Source organism: Accipiter gentilis, chromosome 8, assembly GCF_929443795.1.
Source record: "Accipiter gentilis chromosome 8, bAccGen1.1, whole genome shotgun sequence".
Classification (NCBI taxonomy): Eukaryota; Metazoa; Chordata; class Aves; order Accipitriformes; family Accipitridae; genus Astur; species Astur gentilis.
The window spans coordinates 10,357,411-10,372,923 of NC_064887.1; the positions used below are offsets into that span (position 1 = coordinate 10,357,411).

At 56.1% G+C, this 15,513-nt stretch overlaps 1 protein-coding gene across 2 annotated transcripts; it reads left to right on the top strand.

The window, feature by feature from the left end:
- The first annotated feature begins 2,723 nt into the window (after nucleotides 1-2,723).
- TAL1 (TAL bHLH transcription factor 1, erythroid differentiation factor) lies at nucleotides 2,724-13,633 on the top strand. Of its 2 annotated transcripts, XM_049807408.1 has the most exons (5): nucleotides 2,724-3,032; nucleotides 4,528-4,677; nucleotides 6,094-6,522; nucleotides 7,394-7,485; nucleotides 12,484-13,633. In XM_049807408.1, coding segments are annotated over exons 2-5 (942 nt in total). In that variant the 5' UTR covers nucleotides 2,724-3,032; nucleotides 4,528-4,675; the 3' UTR covers nucleotides 12,903-13,633. The 2 variants fall into 2 exon arrangements, with proteins under 2 accessions (XP_049663365.1, XP_049663367.1); XM_049807410.1 differs by lacking the exon at nucleotides 2,724-3,032 and having other exon boundaries at nucleotides 3,354-4,677.
- The last annotated feature ends 1,880 nt before the right edge of the window (nucleotides 13,634-15,513 follow it).

A 15,513-nucleotide genomic window follows, 5' to 3' on the forward strand; every position in this document is an offset into this window, starting at 1 on the left:
AACCTTTCTCGGTCTCCGAATCTCCTTTGGATCAGGCTTATTATCTGGCAGCACATTTTCTGCTGAATCAGTCAAAAAATAGTTAATGTTTTTGAACATTCCAGTGAGATGAATGAGGCAATTCATACCTCTGAGCTATTGTTGTAGGGTTTTGTTCTTTGTTTCCTATTGTAAAATGTCTGGAAACACAGGAAGATGACAGTTGTATTGGTTAATATTTTGAAGACTTTCTTCAAATGCTGAAGGGCTAGAAACAATTTGAAAACAAAAGCCAAACTAACTTGCACACGGCTCAGGACAAGGGTGTGGTGTTTTATCAAGTTACACAAATCATACAGTCCTGGACAGCAACCTCTGAGCAAGTGAAATACTAATTCACTTGACCAAAACAACAAAAAAACACCCTTCCCTCAAGCGGCATTTTTCCTTTCATGGTGTAGTGCTGAGTAATTTCAAGATGCCCGGATTTTTTTCCTGAAGCATCTACTGCAGCTTGGAGTCAAAAAAAAATACCCAGAGAGCCAGGTCTGGCTTTGTTAACTCTGAGCAATGGGGACCAAACTCAAGCGCTGGCTCGATCGCCTGCTCGGGCGATGACACGTGTGGAGGGGCAGCACGGTTTAAGGCTTCGTTGTTCTTTTTTTTTCTTTTTTTTTTTTTTTTTTTTTTTTTTTTTGCTTCTGTTGTTTCTAGCTATCTTTTATTATAGTTAAAGGAAGAGGTTTATAGTGCTTGCTCAAAAGGTCTTGGGCCTGCTCGGGGCATCGCTGACCTCGTTATTCCCTAGAATTTTGGTGCTCCCCACCGCAGAGCTTGCTCCCTCTCCGCCTCGTGAAAGCCTGGAGAGGGGGCGAGCCCCGGGTTGCTCGGCGTGCCCGAGAAGCCCACCCGTGGCAGGGCAGCGGCGAGGGAAGGTGCCCGTTACCTGCCACCCCAGGGTCCCTCTTAGGCTCGGGGTTGGGTTGCCCAGCGAGGGGCAGCCGTGCACGGCCGAGATGGGTGAGCCGCGGCCAGGGCTCCCACCCCACCGGGGGCAGGCACGGGTGGGAACGGCCCCCGCAGCGGCTCTCGGTGCACAGAAGATGCTCGGCTTCCTAATCTCCCCCGCCCAGCCCCGGCTGTTCTATCTTTAACGCTTCCTGTTGGTTAGAGGAGCCGGCTTGAACATGGTCGTGTTTCCTGGCGGGAGGCACGACGGGCTCTCCACCGCGTCGTGACCACCCCTGCCCCGCCGCCCCACGCACGCTGCCGGCATCGTGCGGGGCTCCTGCCTGCCGGGACCCGACCCCGGGGGCTGGGAGGGAGCCGGGGAGGGTTTGTGGAAACCTCTCCCACGGCCGCGTCCAAAAGCGGGAGGTTGAAGGGAAGGAGTGAAAGGAAGAATAACAGCTCCGGCATTTCCCCCTGCGGGAGGCCGTGCAGGTGGCGGGGACACAATAGACACCCCCGCACCCCCAGCCCCGCCGGTGTCCCGGGTGGGTGTGTGTGTCCCCCCTCCGCCCGGCAGGTGCGGCCCGTCCTCCCCGGTGAGCTTCTCCCCGCTCGGCCCGGGCTCCCCGCAGCACGGCCGGGGGCCGCAACCTCGCCCCAGCCCCGCAGTGGGGCCCGGGGGGCGGCCCGGAAGGTGCTCGGCCCCGGCTCCCTCCTCCCCGCCCCGCTCCGCTGGAGATTTCGTTGATTTTCGGCTGCCCGGGGCAAGGCCGATCTCCCGAGCTATATCGAAAACCGCTCCCCGCCGCCGTCTTCGGGACGGCTTTACCCGGACCCGGGACCCTCCAGCCATCCCCGCCGCCCTCCCCTTCCTCTGCCGGGAGCCTTCTGGCAATTTGGGGAGGGTTTCGGACGCCTCCCGTGCCTCGGCAGGAGCCCCTTTGGGCAGCCCACCCCCGCACCCGCCCGGCTCCCCGTCCCCCAGCAGCCGCTTCGGTTTCGCACGGCGGCTTTGGCGAGGGCCGGGGGGTCTCCCCGTCCCGTCCCGTCCCGTCCCGTCCCCCCGGGGCCGGAACCCTCCGCGGCCGGGCTGAGCCCCAGCCCCGACGGGGCGCGCAGCCGGTCGCGGTCCCCGAGCCCCGCTGGCTGCCCCGCACCTCTCCGGGGCGACCAAGGGCCCTTTCTCCCCTTCCCCAGGCCGCTCTCCCTCCAGGGTCGGCCCTGACCCCGGCGCCGAGCCCTCGCCTCCGCTCACATCCCAAATGTTCCCAGCTCGGTACCCGCTCCGCTGCCCGTTCCCCGGCGTCCCCCAGCCCGGCAGGGATGCTCGGCCTCCCCCCCGCCCCAGTACGGGAGATGAGAGAGGGAGCTCGCCCCAATTTAGCCCTTCAGCGAAAACACACATTGTGGGGCGAGGAAGGTTGGGGATGGGGCCACTTCTCTCCAAAACGTCTCCTGTCGATGTGCTTTATTTACCTCCTCTTGTCCCAAAGCAGCCCACACCCCTTCCCTCTCTCTCAGCATCTCCAACAATTTATTTTGGCTCATTAAATTTAATTAAGAACGGAGTAGGTGTTCCATATTTAATAAAAAAAAAAAAAAAGGAGGGGGGGGGGGGGAAATCAGGGGCATAATAACCTCCAAGAGGACTAAAATAAAGAATTGCTATTCAGATGCGGGCAGGCACAGTGCAATTTTTTATTACTCTTTTTTTTTTTTTTTTTTTTTTTTTTTGCAGTGTCTTTTTAAGAGCATCTAAGCACACACACATAAAAAGCTAGAAGGCATGCATTCCGGAGTTATTCCTATGCATATCCCTGCAATAATTTTCCGCTTTCCTTCGATAAAATTGCCAAATAATAATGAATCATTTCATAAATAATGGGTTTAGAAGCTTATCAGGGCAGGCGGGCCACTGCTGGGGTTTTATCTCTCTCGGCCACATTGCAGTAGTGTTCCGCTCTCCATACTAAATAGGAAACTGGACGTGATGTGGAATTAGAGCCTCCCCAGCTGAAGCCACCCAACACTTACTACAAATATAGCCGCGATGCGTAGGCCACAAAATGGCTCCACTCACTTTTCCCAATGAAAAGCAAATGGTGAGTAGAGAGGGATCCGGCCCTGCAGCAGGCCGGGGCGGTGGCTCTGGTGGGCTGGGGGTTTTGGGGGGGGGCGTCAAGGAGCAGCCAGGGGGGCTTGGGGGGCTTCGGCCCCATGTAAGAGACAGGCAAGGGGGGGGGGGGAGAAAAAACCCCAAGTCTCTTCCGCGGTTGGGTTTTAATCTTTTTCCCTTCTTTGATGCGGGGTGGGTGAGGAGGAGAAGACGCTTTCTCCTTTGAAACTGTGGGGTGCGCTTCTTGCCCCCCCCCCCCCCCCCTCCGCCGTCGGGACCCCCGGGCCGCGGCAGCCAAGAGGCGGCTGGGACCGGCCGCGGGGGCGAAGCGCCCACCGGGCCCGGCTTCCCCCAGCCCCTCCCGGAGAGGGGGGGGGGGACACCAGGACCCGACCCAGCCGACGGCCAGGGCCTGTTCGCTTGTTCCTGGGATATGGGGGGGGGCGGGAGGGGGGGGGGTGTCTCCCCCCATATACCGCTCCCTCCCGCCCCTCCGCTTTGGGGCAATTTCCCTACAAAAAAAGCCCGCGGGAGAGGTGCGTTTCTGGGCTGGAAATTTCCTGCCGATCCGCTGCTGGAAAACAAAAGGATTTTTTGCGGACCAGAAACCAGCGGGCGAGGAATTAATGCTTCCCCCCCCCCCCCATTTTTCAAAGCGAAATCACCCCCAAATGAAGGCAAAACACTGCGGGTATTTTTGCGGGTTTGTGTATTTCGTTTTTAACGAAAGCGGGAGAGGACGCCATCGGGATAATTTCTTTTTTTACGAAGGGGAAAACCTTATTTTTCCTGATTTCGTTGCGGGGGGGGGGGGGGGGGGGGGGGCAGCCGTCCTCGCCTTCCTGTTGATCCGCGGCGGGGAGCGGAGCGGGCTCACCCCGCCGGCGGCCCGGCCCCGGTCGTCGCGGCACCTCGGGCGGGAGCGCTGCCGGTAACCGGCCCCTTTAGGGATTCAATTTACCCCTTTAGAAATTAAATTTTTCCAGCCGGGCGAGGGAGAAAGGCGGCCGCCGCTCTTTGCGAGCCCAGCGGGAGAAAAACAACTCCGTCTGCGGCCCCGTCTGGGATTTCCTCCCGGGGACACCGGGCTTGCAATGTGTCCAAAAACCCGCCCAATTCGCCCCAAATATAGGGCTTATTTTTTTGCGTGGTTGTTTTTTTTTTTTTTTTTTTTTTTTCCTCCCTCCTCGTTTTTTTATCTGTTTATTTTTTCCACGCCGGGCCGTGGCCCCGTGTGCGAGGCGGTGGCTCCCGGCTGCGCGTCGGGGACGAGCCGGGGGGGGGGAACGACACGGGGGACGGACGAGGACACCCGTGGGTGGCCGGCTGTCCCCTCTAACAGGGGCCGCCCCAGGGTGCCGTCCCCTCCTTGCCTCTCCCCTGCACCCCTCTCTCCGCTGCTCTCTGGCAATCCGGGCCCACTAGATCCACCCTCTCCTCTTTTTCTCCCCCCCCCCCCCCCCCCCTTCTCTTCCTCCCAGGATTTAGCAGTTTTATCCCGATGCGGGTGTCCTTCCTCTCTGTAAAGTCGTAAGTACCTTGAGGTGGGAGGAGTAAATTCAGCCTGACACTGAGAGCGCTTTTGTTGAAACAGGAGAGACTTGCGGTGTCCCTACTTAAATATGACACATGTGAGTAATCTCTTCCTATACAATATCGGAACAGGCAATTAGATTTTTCTTTCTAGAGGGCTGGCGGGGAAGGGGCTGGAGGGAAGAGAGAGCTTGTGCTTTAGGTTGGGTGGTTGCTTTTGTTTTTGTTGTTTGGGTTTTTTTCAAGAAAGATGGTGAGATATGGCCAAAAAAAAAAAAAAAAGGGGGGGGGGGGGGTGTCTCTCGCAATTCAACCCAGCAGAACGGGAAAAAAAAAAAATTACCCAAGGCAAAGGAACGAGAAGGATGGGGAGGACACCCAGCGTGTGGCAGCTCTCTGCTCCGCGAAGCCTCTTATTTATAGGGGAAAAAAACCCAAACCAAACCAAAAAAACCCAAACAAACAAAAAAAAACCCAAAAAAGAAACCCGAACGAGGGCGGCGGGTTGAGAAACAGCATGGCGATAATGGCGATATCGCTGCCTGCCCTCGGCGCGAGGTGCCCTGTCGCGACAGGAGTCGTTCTATGGGAGAAGGGGGACAATGCCGGTGCGCGGCCGCGGAGGGAGGGCTGCTCCGCGCCGGGCCCCTTCCTCCTTCCTGCGGGAGCGACTGCGGGGGGGGGGGATTCAGTCCGTTACGGGCTGGTTTAACCCCCTCTCCCCCAAAATGTGGCTTGACGTGTGTTTTAAAAAAATAATAATAATCGAAATTACAATGGGAGGGGAGGCGGTCGCCCGGGCGGCTGCCGGCAAGCCGGGCCGCAAACACCACCGGGGACCCCAAAATGGGGAGAAATTCCCCCAAACGCCGGGGGGGGGGGGGGGGGAAGAGGGGCTGAACCTCCTGCCGCCCACGAAATTTTGGCTGCAGAATTTAGGCCAAGCGGGGCGCGCCGGGCGCTGGCCGAGCCCCTCCGATGCCGCTGTCAGGCCTCCGCGTGGAGCGGCGTCAAAATCCCCGCGGGACGCCGGGCTGCGGAGTGGGGGGCTGGGGGGTGTGTGTGTGTGGGTTTTTTTGGGGGGGAGGGAGAGGGGGTGTCCGGCCGGGCCGCTCCCTGCGCGGTGCGTCGTGCGGGGCCGGGCCGCCGCACGCCGCCGCCGCCACAGCGCCGCACCGTTCCGCGGGGGCTCCGTGACGTCACGGCGGGGGGCCGGGGCGCCTCGTGACGTCACCGCGCGGTTCGGCGGCCTGGCCCCGCGGACCCCCGGCCCCTCTCGGAGAGGCGACGGGGGCCCGTCCCGCCGGCAAACTCCAGTCGGGTTGGGGCGATTCGTGCCTCCCCTGCCCTCCTCACCCCCCGGCTCCCCCCACTTCTCGCCGGCGAAGCCCCGGTCCCGAAGCGTGTCGTGTCCGTCCCCCCCCCCCCGTCGGGGCGGTGCCCGGGGAAGGGGGGTACCCCCCCCCCCTTCCAGCCCAGCCGGGGCCGCCCCTCACCGCTGCCTCTCTCCGCAGGACGATGGACAGGCCGCCCGCCCCGCCGCCCCCCAGTGACCCCCGCGATGCCCGCCCCCCCCGGCGGCACGACTCGGAAGCGGAGAGCACGAACGAGCCGGAGAGCAGCCGCGGGGGCATGGAGGCGCCGGCGGACCCCCAGCTGCTGCTCAACGGGGCGTCCAAGGAGGCGGGCCGGCCCTCCCCCGGGCCCCCCGCCGCCCCCGTGCCCGTCATCGAGCTGGTGCGCCGGGGGGGCTCCCTGGACATAAAAAGCCGGGAGGCGGCGGGGGAGGCGATGCAGAGAGCGCCGGGAGCCGAGCCGTGCCGCGCCGCCGAGGCCGCCTGCGAGGCCCGCATGGTGCAGCTGAGCCCCCCCGCCCTCCCGCTGCAGCCCCCCGGCAGGGCCATGCTCTACAACCTGGGCCAGCCGCTGGCCACCATCAACAGGTCCGTGTTTTTCCCACCCCAAGCCCGGCGGGGGGCCCTCGGAGGGGCTCCCCGAGGGGTGCCGGGGTGGGAAGGAGAAGGTCGCGGGGGGGGGACGGGGACGGGGACGGCAGCAGAATCCCTTCCACCGCGCGGGGCTCGGCGCTTAGTCATCGCGGGTTTGCATGCAACTTCGCAAAAGAAGAAAGGGGGGGTGGGGGGGGAAACAACACCAAAAAACCCGAAACGAAAACCTGTCGTTCCCAGGGAAAAAAAAAAAAAAAAAAAAAAAAAAATCGCGGTAGAAATGCCCCGGGCAGAGCAAGGGGGCCGTCAGTAAACGCGGTGCTTGTCGAGAGCTGATGTAGAGCCTCGGAGCTCGCTGTCTCCTCCGACGAGTGCCGCAAATAAGCTCTAGGGCCAGACAACGCTCTCGCAGGGGCAGAGCGCAGCCCCCACGGGCCGGGCCGGAGCCCCCCCCCACCCCGCTCCCCGCAGCCATCTCCTCGCCCGGGGGGAGGCTGCGCTGCGGACCCGGCCCGGGTGGGCGTCCGTGCCCACCGGCTGAGGGACAAAAAGCCGCGGGGAGGGGGGTGAGTTTTGCCCGGGAGCCGCTAGCCTGGGTGCCCCACGCCGCCCGCATCCCCCTGCCCACGCGGGGCTGGCGTCCCTCGGTGCGTGTCCCCCGGGCGGCCGCGTGTCGTGTGGCCGCACGACCCCGGGTTCGGTTTCGTGAGCCGTGAGCTCCCTCCGAGGTCACGGAGCAGCTCGACTTCCCACCGGGCCCGGGCGCTTTCCCAGCCCTCCCACGCCGGGGGGGGGGACGGACCGGGGGCCACGGCGGGAGGATGCCGGTGCGTCCTGACGGTCTCTCTCTGCCTTTCGTTCGCAGCGGGTTTTTCGGCGAACCGGACTCCTTCTCTATGTACGGCAGCAACCGGGTGAAGAGGAGACCCTCTCCCTACGAGATGGAGATCACCGACGGTGAGAGCGTTTGGCCCCTGCGCTGGCTTTTGGGGGGGGGTTCCCCATCCGCTGAAGGGGGCGAGTCGCCGCACGGTGGCACACGCTGGGATTGAAACCCCAAATGGTAAAAGGCGAATAAAATGCCTGTGGTGGCAGGGTAGCTCCCCCCGGTAAGGGTCTTGTACAGCAGAGCCCAAATCTGTCCCGGCTAATGACCGGCAGCGTGCTCGGTGGATTTGCTTTCACGCAGCAAAGCGGTTCAGCGTATGGTTAATTACATCCCTGTTCTGCAAATTGCTTAGAGATTAAATCCGAAGGAAGCCACTAAATTTAAGTCTTTGTTGAAGTGCAGAGGCTGGATCAGGGCCATTGCAGTGACACGCTGTGTTTGCAAACCTTTTCAGCCAGGAGGCATTCCGAACGTGGACCACGGCCTCGGGCAGAAAGATCCCGCTCGCCTTTAAACTGCCTAAAAGCAAAGGGCTAAACCCGTGCTAAGGTCTGCAAAGGGCTAAACCCGTGCTAAGGTCTGCAGGGTCAGAGCGGGATTGCGGCTGGTCCCTTCGCCAGCCTGGCTGCACCTTGCTTCAGTATATATCCACAGCGTTCTGCAGCCTGCCGTGGAGAAATACCCCGATCCCAGGTGTGGGGATCCCCGTGGGACCGGCGGGATAATTTCAAAGGAAGGAAGGCAGGGAGAAGGCAGGGCAGGATCCCGCTGCCTGCTCCCAGGCAGCCGGTGGGTTGCGGGAGGCTGCGGGCAGGCGGCAGGGCTGCCCACGCAAAGGGATGTTTGCGAGAACAATTTGCACGTGGAAGGCTGACACGGTTCTCTGCAGAGTTAACAGCCCGTACGAACGAGCTCCACTGAAATGTGTTTCCTCTTTAGCAGCTGCGAACGGTGTATTTCAATCGCCAGACAATTAATTTTCCTTCTTTCTAGCTAGCTGTCCCTTTCCTTCTAGCCGGCTAATCTAAAATCAGATCAAATCGTAATCCACATCACTCCGAAATAATAGGGTGTGAGATGATGGGCTCCGGGCGTTATCTGCCTGCATCAGTCCCCCTCTCCCCACGCTCTGCCCTCCTCCGTCGGCCTGGTCCTTTCAGGCGGCAGCCCCGTGGGGCAGGGGTTGGCTCAGCCCCCGGCACAAGAAGGTCTTTCTGGCTGGGTTTCGATTCGGAGGCTTAGCGGCTACGGTGCAAAGTCCATCAAACCACGGTGTCTGACTAAAGCTTTTGACGTGCTATTCAATTAGATATGAAGGATTACAGAGCTATTGGGTCGTAACCAAGCTTTTGGATGTGCGCTTTAATGCGGGTGTATAGGTTGGGCCCAATCCTGCCCAATTTCCAAGACTGGGCTCAGAATTTTTGGGGAAAAAAATAGGTACCAGATGATGCTGTCTGAACAGGAGCAATTTGTAGGGGTGTGCATCCCACGCTGAGGCATCTGTGTGGTCTGCCGGGCTTTGCTCATCGCTCTGATGGTCACCTGCCAGGTGACGTCCGTGGGATGCCGGAGCATCACTCCTGCGGGTCCTCAGTCCTTGGGAGGTGCACAAGGGCAGGAGAGTCTTGCCGGGCGCTTGGTGTTTGGTTCCCTCTGTAAGGAAACGAGTGGTGGGGTTTCTGCAACTATTTTTTTTATCCATTTGGGGGAAAGTTTGGTGCACTGAATATCTTCTTAAAAAATAGATATAAATGGAGATAAAAATGTAAAAAAGTACCTGCAAGGATATTCTGGAACTTTGGAAGCTCATCTTTTTATTCGTTTTCCTCAGATCTCTAATTACAATTAAAAAAGCAGCAGTCAATGAATTGGAACAAAATCCAGGCAAAATTTCTCAGCCGACTGCTTGAATTAATTACGAGGCAAGTTTCTTTATGAGAAATAAATCTCTTCTATTATAACACAGCTATGGGGCATTTTAAATTTCTCCTTTGCTTGACATGTTTTGGCCAAAGCCTGATCTCTTTCTGAAAGGTACATTTAATTTGGTTGATGAAGGAATCAAAAATCTGAGTGGTGTCAGAATTTGTGTTATATACTGGAGCTTGGTTTGGGTGCCTCTGGATGAAAATGAACAGGTCTTTTTTCTGATCTCTGACCTATTTATGAATAGATGCCTTTCAGTTGGCAACTTTCAGTGAATAGAGATGCATGTTTGAAGCCTGTGAAGACTGGAAGTCTCTTGAGATTTTTTTTTTTTTTTGAAAATAAACAGTATCCAAGACTTCTTTTTTTCATGCCCTTATGGGAGTAAAAAGGTTTTAAGCTGCATCTCCTTCTGGATTCAAGGCTGGTTGCTTTGTCTTGTCTGGGAAGAGCAGTTAAGTGTTGAAACCGTTGTATTATTGTAGTCGGTTGTAGCACATTCTCCACTGCCTTATTAGCAGTGCTGGGCAGCCTGGTGTTGCTGAGGTCCCCCCCACCTTCCCCACGACCCCACGGCACAGTGGGCTGTGCGCATCAGGGACGAGAAACCTTCCCTTTCCATAAGCTCTTGCACATTAATTCATACAAAGGGCATTTACGTGCTGTTTGGGAGTGGAAAATTGCCTTTATTGAAGCATCAGACCGGGATCCTAGAGGTCGGAGATGAGTTTCTCATTCCGACCCCCCCCCAGCTTCTCCCAGGGGCTCTTTGCGATTTTGGGGGACCCCCTGCTCCTGAGCACGCTGCGAGAAGTGAGTTGGATGGCTGCTCGCACGCTGGCGAAGCCGGTAGCTTTAATCTGGCTGCTTGGGAGCGTGTCCCCATGCAAACCCTGCCGCGGTGGGTATTTCGTGTGATGTGCTGGACCGAAGGGGCTCTAGTTTCCCCCGATGGGAGGAAAGTGTGATGGTGTTTAAGCAGCTGGAACGTGGGATTCCTCTTCTTGCGTCGTGTCGGGTGGGATCTGTCAAGGTGCAGCCTGACTAAGATGCCTCCAAAATCACATTGTTTGGCTGCTCTGCCACAGAGAAAGCAGCCAAGAGTTCTGCTGTATAAGAATAATGATGTTTAAATGCCTCCCGGGATACTGGTTTCACTGGGTGCTGGCAGAGCTATGCCTTAAACTGCTCACCATGGCCAGGGACTTGCTCCCACCAGAAGGGAGTAGTTAGGCAAGTGTCTCAGGCAGGAGGGGGAACTACAGGGAAGAGATGGTGGGAATATCCACAGCCAGTCTTTTGGGGTGGGTACGACTCACTGGTGTGTTACCCGCAAGTATTTGCTTCATATTTTGCGAGGATTCTCGTTGTATGTGATGCTTCCCATCCTACGGGGCTTTCAGCCGTGGTCGTTCTCCCACAGTTTCATGAGGTCGCCGTGTTCTTTCACTGTTGGTGTCTCCTGGAGGTGAGGATGGAAAGGGTGTAATAATAAAAGCGTCTTAATGGTAGTGTCTCCTTACATGAACTGGTTTCCATGGACCCAAGGACCTGCAGTCCTGACTTAGAGCATTGCTACTCCTGCAGCACAATCCTTTTGGGTAGACATGCTTTTGGGTCTCTCCTAGCACAGAGACAACGTCTTGCTTGTGCCAACAGGAGTTACCCTGATGATCCGGAAGGAGAATTGAGCCGTTTTGTGCATCCATCCTGTGTAACATGCCCCGTCAGGAATACGGCTGTAAAATTACAGGGATTTAACTGGAGTTCACATGTAACTGAGCCAAATGGACACCTCTAGCAATTTAGAGTCCCGTCTCCGATTACTGTCAGAAAGGGAGCCTTTGCCACGATGTGCAGAGAGAGCAGACGGTCCTCAGGTCAGCTGTGAAAGTGCTTCATCCTCCACCCGTGATCACCCTTCCAGCAAGGACGCTGCTTTCACTCCGTGTGTCACGTTGCTACCTGTCCTCATTGCTACGGGGTGAATCCTGCCACCCCATTTCACATAAACCACCCAGAGGGCTGGTGGCAGTCCTACAGTCTTTATCAGCTCTGGATCCTGCCTACATCAGGGAAGATGTCTGGATCTTAGAGCTGTCAAAGCCTCTGGTCAAGCTAAATTTCCTCCTGTCCCAATGATACGTCCGTAAAACGTTTTTTGGGACAGAAAATAAAGCCATCTAATGAGATAAACTTTTAATAGGGCCTTTGTTGCTGAGTTACCCTAAAAATATAGCAGCATTCTGCACATGTGTCATGGCCTCAGCCTTCCTCCTTGGAGAGGTAAATTTAGGTGTCTCAGGAGACATCTGAAAAGACGCAGCTCCGTTTTTCCCTTCCACTGTGCCACGGTTTAACCCCAGCCAGCAGCTAAGCACCACGCAGCCGCTCGCTCACTCCTCCCCCCTCCCAGTGGGATAGGGAGGAGAATTGGGAAAAAAAGTAAAACTCGTGGGTTGAGATAAGAACAGTTTAATAACTAAACCAAAATATAATAATAAGAATAATACAAATATAACAACAATTCTAATAATAATTGTAATGAACAGGAAGATTAAAAAAAGGCAGTGAAATATAACCCAAGAAAAGAGAAGTGATGCACAAGGCAATTGCTCACCACCTGCTGACCAATGCCCGAGCGGCTATCTGCCCCTCCCGGCCACCTCCCCCCAGTTTATATCCTGAGCATGACGTTCTATGGTATGGAATATCCCCTTGGCTAGTTCGGGTCAGCTGCCCTGGCCGTGCTCCCTCCCAGCTTCTTGTACACCTGCTTGCTGGCAGAGCACGGGAAACTGAAAAATCCTTAACTTAGGATAAGTGCTACTTAGCAACGGCTAAATCATCAGTGTGTTATCAACATTATTGTCACACTAAATCCAAAACACCTTGGACCAGCCACTAGGAAGAAAATTAACTCTATCCCAGCTGAAACCAGGGCACACTGGCTTGAACAGAAGTTATGGCTACCTCGGCTCCTCAGGTTAGCTTCCAGTTAGCTGGAAACTGCTGTTTCGCTGCCTTGCTGATGTGACTAAAATAAATTGGTTCATTTGGGAAACGGTGACCTATGCAGCAAAGTAATAAATGACCTGTTACGCCCCGCTCCTAATTCTGCATGGTTGCGATTGCAGGTCCTCATACGAAAGTGGTTCGTCGCATTTTTACCAATAGCCGGGAGAGGTGGAGACAGCAGAACGTCAACGGAGCCTTTGCAGAGCTTCGCAAACTCATCCCCACCCACCCGCCCGACAAAAAACTGAGCAAGAACGAGATTTTGCGCCTGGCTATGAAATACATCAACTTCCTGGCCAAGCTGCTCAACGACCAGGAGGAAGAAGGAAACCAAAGGGGCAAAGTGAACAAAGACTCTGGGATAGTCCAGGAAGACCTCCTGCAGGACATGTTGTCTCCTAACTCTAGCTGTGGAAGTTCTTTAGACGGAGCGGCAAGCCCGGACAGCTTCACGGAAGAGCACGAAACACTAGATTCGAAGCACACGCGGAGCCTGCACCACGCCATTCTCCCTGTAGAAGGCAACGCGCAGCGGTGATGACCTTCCGCGTGGCTCCCGAAGCACCAAGGGGGGAGGCGAGACCCGAGCGTGCGGATGCTGGAACTTGTGCCCGTGGGATTTGTGACTCTGCCTTTCCTCAGGGGCTCGGGCTCCCCGTCCTCCCCAGCCCGGGACGGAGCGGCCGGCGCGTTGGCCGAGGACAAGACCAACCCAGATGGACGTTCGGTATTTAGGTACGTGATCGTACAAAGAAGAAAAGCATTGAAGTCATCTTCATTGTACATACTGCTCATGATGTGACTCTGCGGAGGGGAAGGAGACGCGGCCAGCACCTCTCCGGCATTCAGAGGGTTTTCAGACCGTTTGACGACCGTCGCTTTTTAAACAGTCGCCTGGTTGAGAGGTGAAACTCCTCCGTCACTGCCGGCGGAGGCCACCGACACTTTCCAGCTCCACGTGGTGCTGGAGACTGCTGTGGCATATACAACTGCTCTGAGCAGGAGCTGGGGCCACGTGTTCCTGTTGTCCGAGAGCTTTTGACTGTATCTTTTTAAAGAGGTGAAAAAACACCCTCAGCAAAAGAACTATTAAAAGGATTAAGACATTTTCTTTTTCTCTCCTTTTTTTTTTTTTTTCCTTTCTTCCTTTTCCTTCTACCTAACTTTGGATTGTTTGGGGTTGTTGTATTTATGACGTGGGATTACTTCTGTTTAACGCTGTCATGCAGTATCCACTGAACAAAAAGGTACATAGGTGTTTTCTGCTGCCCTCCCAGTCCCCAGTTTTTCCGCTGGTAACGCTCAGCGGGTGAGCTCCAAGCCTGCTGTGGCCTCCTAGAGTTTCCCAGCAGTGTCTGTAGGGTCAGAGCTTCTCTCAAGGAAGATGAATTTCAGAATTGGTAAAGGAAAAAAAAAAATTGCTAGTGAGGCATCCCCTTGGACTGGGGGATTTTTAAATTGAACAAGCAACAAAAAGGCAAAAGGAGTCGACGATGTATCAACAGTGCACGTGTACATAGGGTTATAAAAGGGGTTTAATGGTATGCTTTGAATTTTTTGGTTTTATTGTGTGAAAATGGCGGTGGTTCAGCTGTGCCAGTGCCCACGGGCTGGACTACAGCGCTGGATTTATTCCGGCGTGAGGAGGGTCCTTGCCTGCCCGAGGCTGGTAGGAGCCCACAGCCTCTCCGAAACTTGGGGAGAAGCGCTAAAAGCAGCAGGGGGATTAGCCTCCATTCCCGAGTGCTCGGATTGCTGCAAAACTGATGTCTGCGACCGAGCTGATCCTCCGATCCCTGCTGCCCCCCCAGGAGGGCATTTGGGAAACAGGACTGGGGAGCAGGAGGCTGCTGCTGGGGCAGCTGGGAGCCGAGGACCACGCCGTGCCATCACCGCTGCATCAGGCCCACGTCTCACCCACCGCCTGATGCCTGGTGCAGCAATTGCCCCAATCCCATCCTCTCCCTCTGCAGAGATGTCAAGGCACAGAAATCTCTCCCATGCTACAGCAAAAAAACCCCAACCCACAAACATCCTTTGGAAGGGAAAAAGTCCTCTGAGCGGGGACATCTTCCACCGCACTCGTTCCTTTTCAAGGGAGCTGAGGTACAAGGGAACACAGAGGATTTGGGCGGGTGGTCTGCAAGCCCACCCAGGCTTAATTCAGAGCCCCGTCATTTCCATCCCCATTAGGTTTTAACGTCTCTTTGTAAATAATAGGTGGGAGGCTGGCACGTGGGTTGGCACGTTAGGTGGAATTAGTTGCCTGGGAAGGGGTCCTGGCCCAAGCAAGGGTTTCCAGCATAGACCCCAAATCCTCCGAAACCACCAACCTCCCCCATCTTAAAAAGGAGGAAAACACCTTCCCGGATCCGGATCGCCCGTGCATGGGGGTTTTTATTAAAGGGGGTTGCCCGCAGGGCTGGGCCAGGGGAGAGGTGCCGGTGGGCGATGGAGCGATGCTGAGGAAGAGGTTTGGGCTGCTCCTGGCACCAGAGGTAGGAGAGGGGGGCGGCAGGGGCTGGCAAGCGGGGGCCTTCTGGGAAGGGAGTGGGATGCTGTCACACAGGCAAAGCCATTCTTGGTTTTCAGCATGCAAAATAACCCCAGGGTAGGGCGCGGGGAGGGGTTTATTCTTTTGATTAAACTATTGCAAGAAAAAAAATCACTGACACTCAGAAATTCCTCATTCCCTATAAGTTGGTGTTTTTGGTTTTTTGTTTTTTTTTTTTTTAATCTTTTCAGTAGCTGAACAGTTGAGAAAATGGTACAACCTTGGCAGCACCCCCCCAACACCCCCCGCACACGCGTGCCTGCTCGTAGCCCTTAGCAGAGCGTGCTGTATGTCTCCTGGGGTATGTACAGTTGTACTTTAATTGTGATTTGAATGGTACATTTCCTCTGCCCACCTCTCCTCCTGCCTGCTTCATCTCTCGCTGTGTGGACCATCGCCCCCTGTTTCTGTTTGAAACAGCACTTTGGAGCAATGTTGTACTGTGTGAGTGAATTCCCACCTTACGATTTTGTTTTTTTCAGCCCCATCCCTTTCTCTGCCACCCTCCCCTTGGATTTCTGCATTTTTTCTGCAGAAACGAAGTAACCAGACGTGGTACCCTGAGTCTCAACCCACTGTGGATGTGCTATTTAGA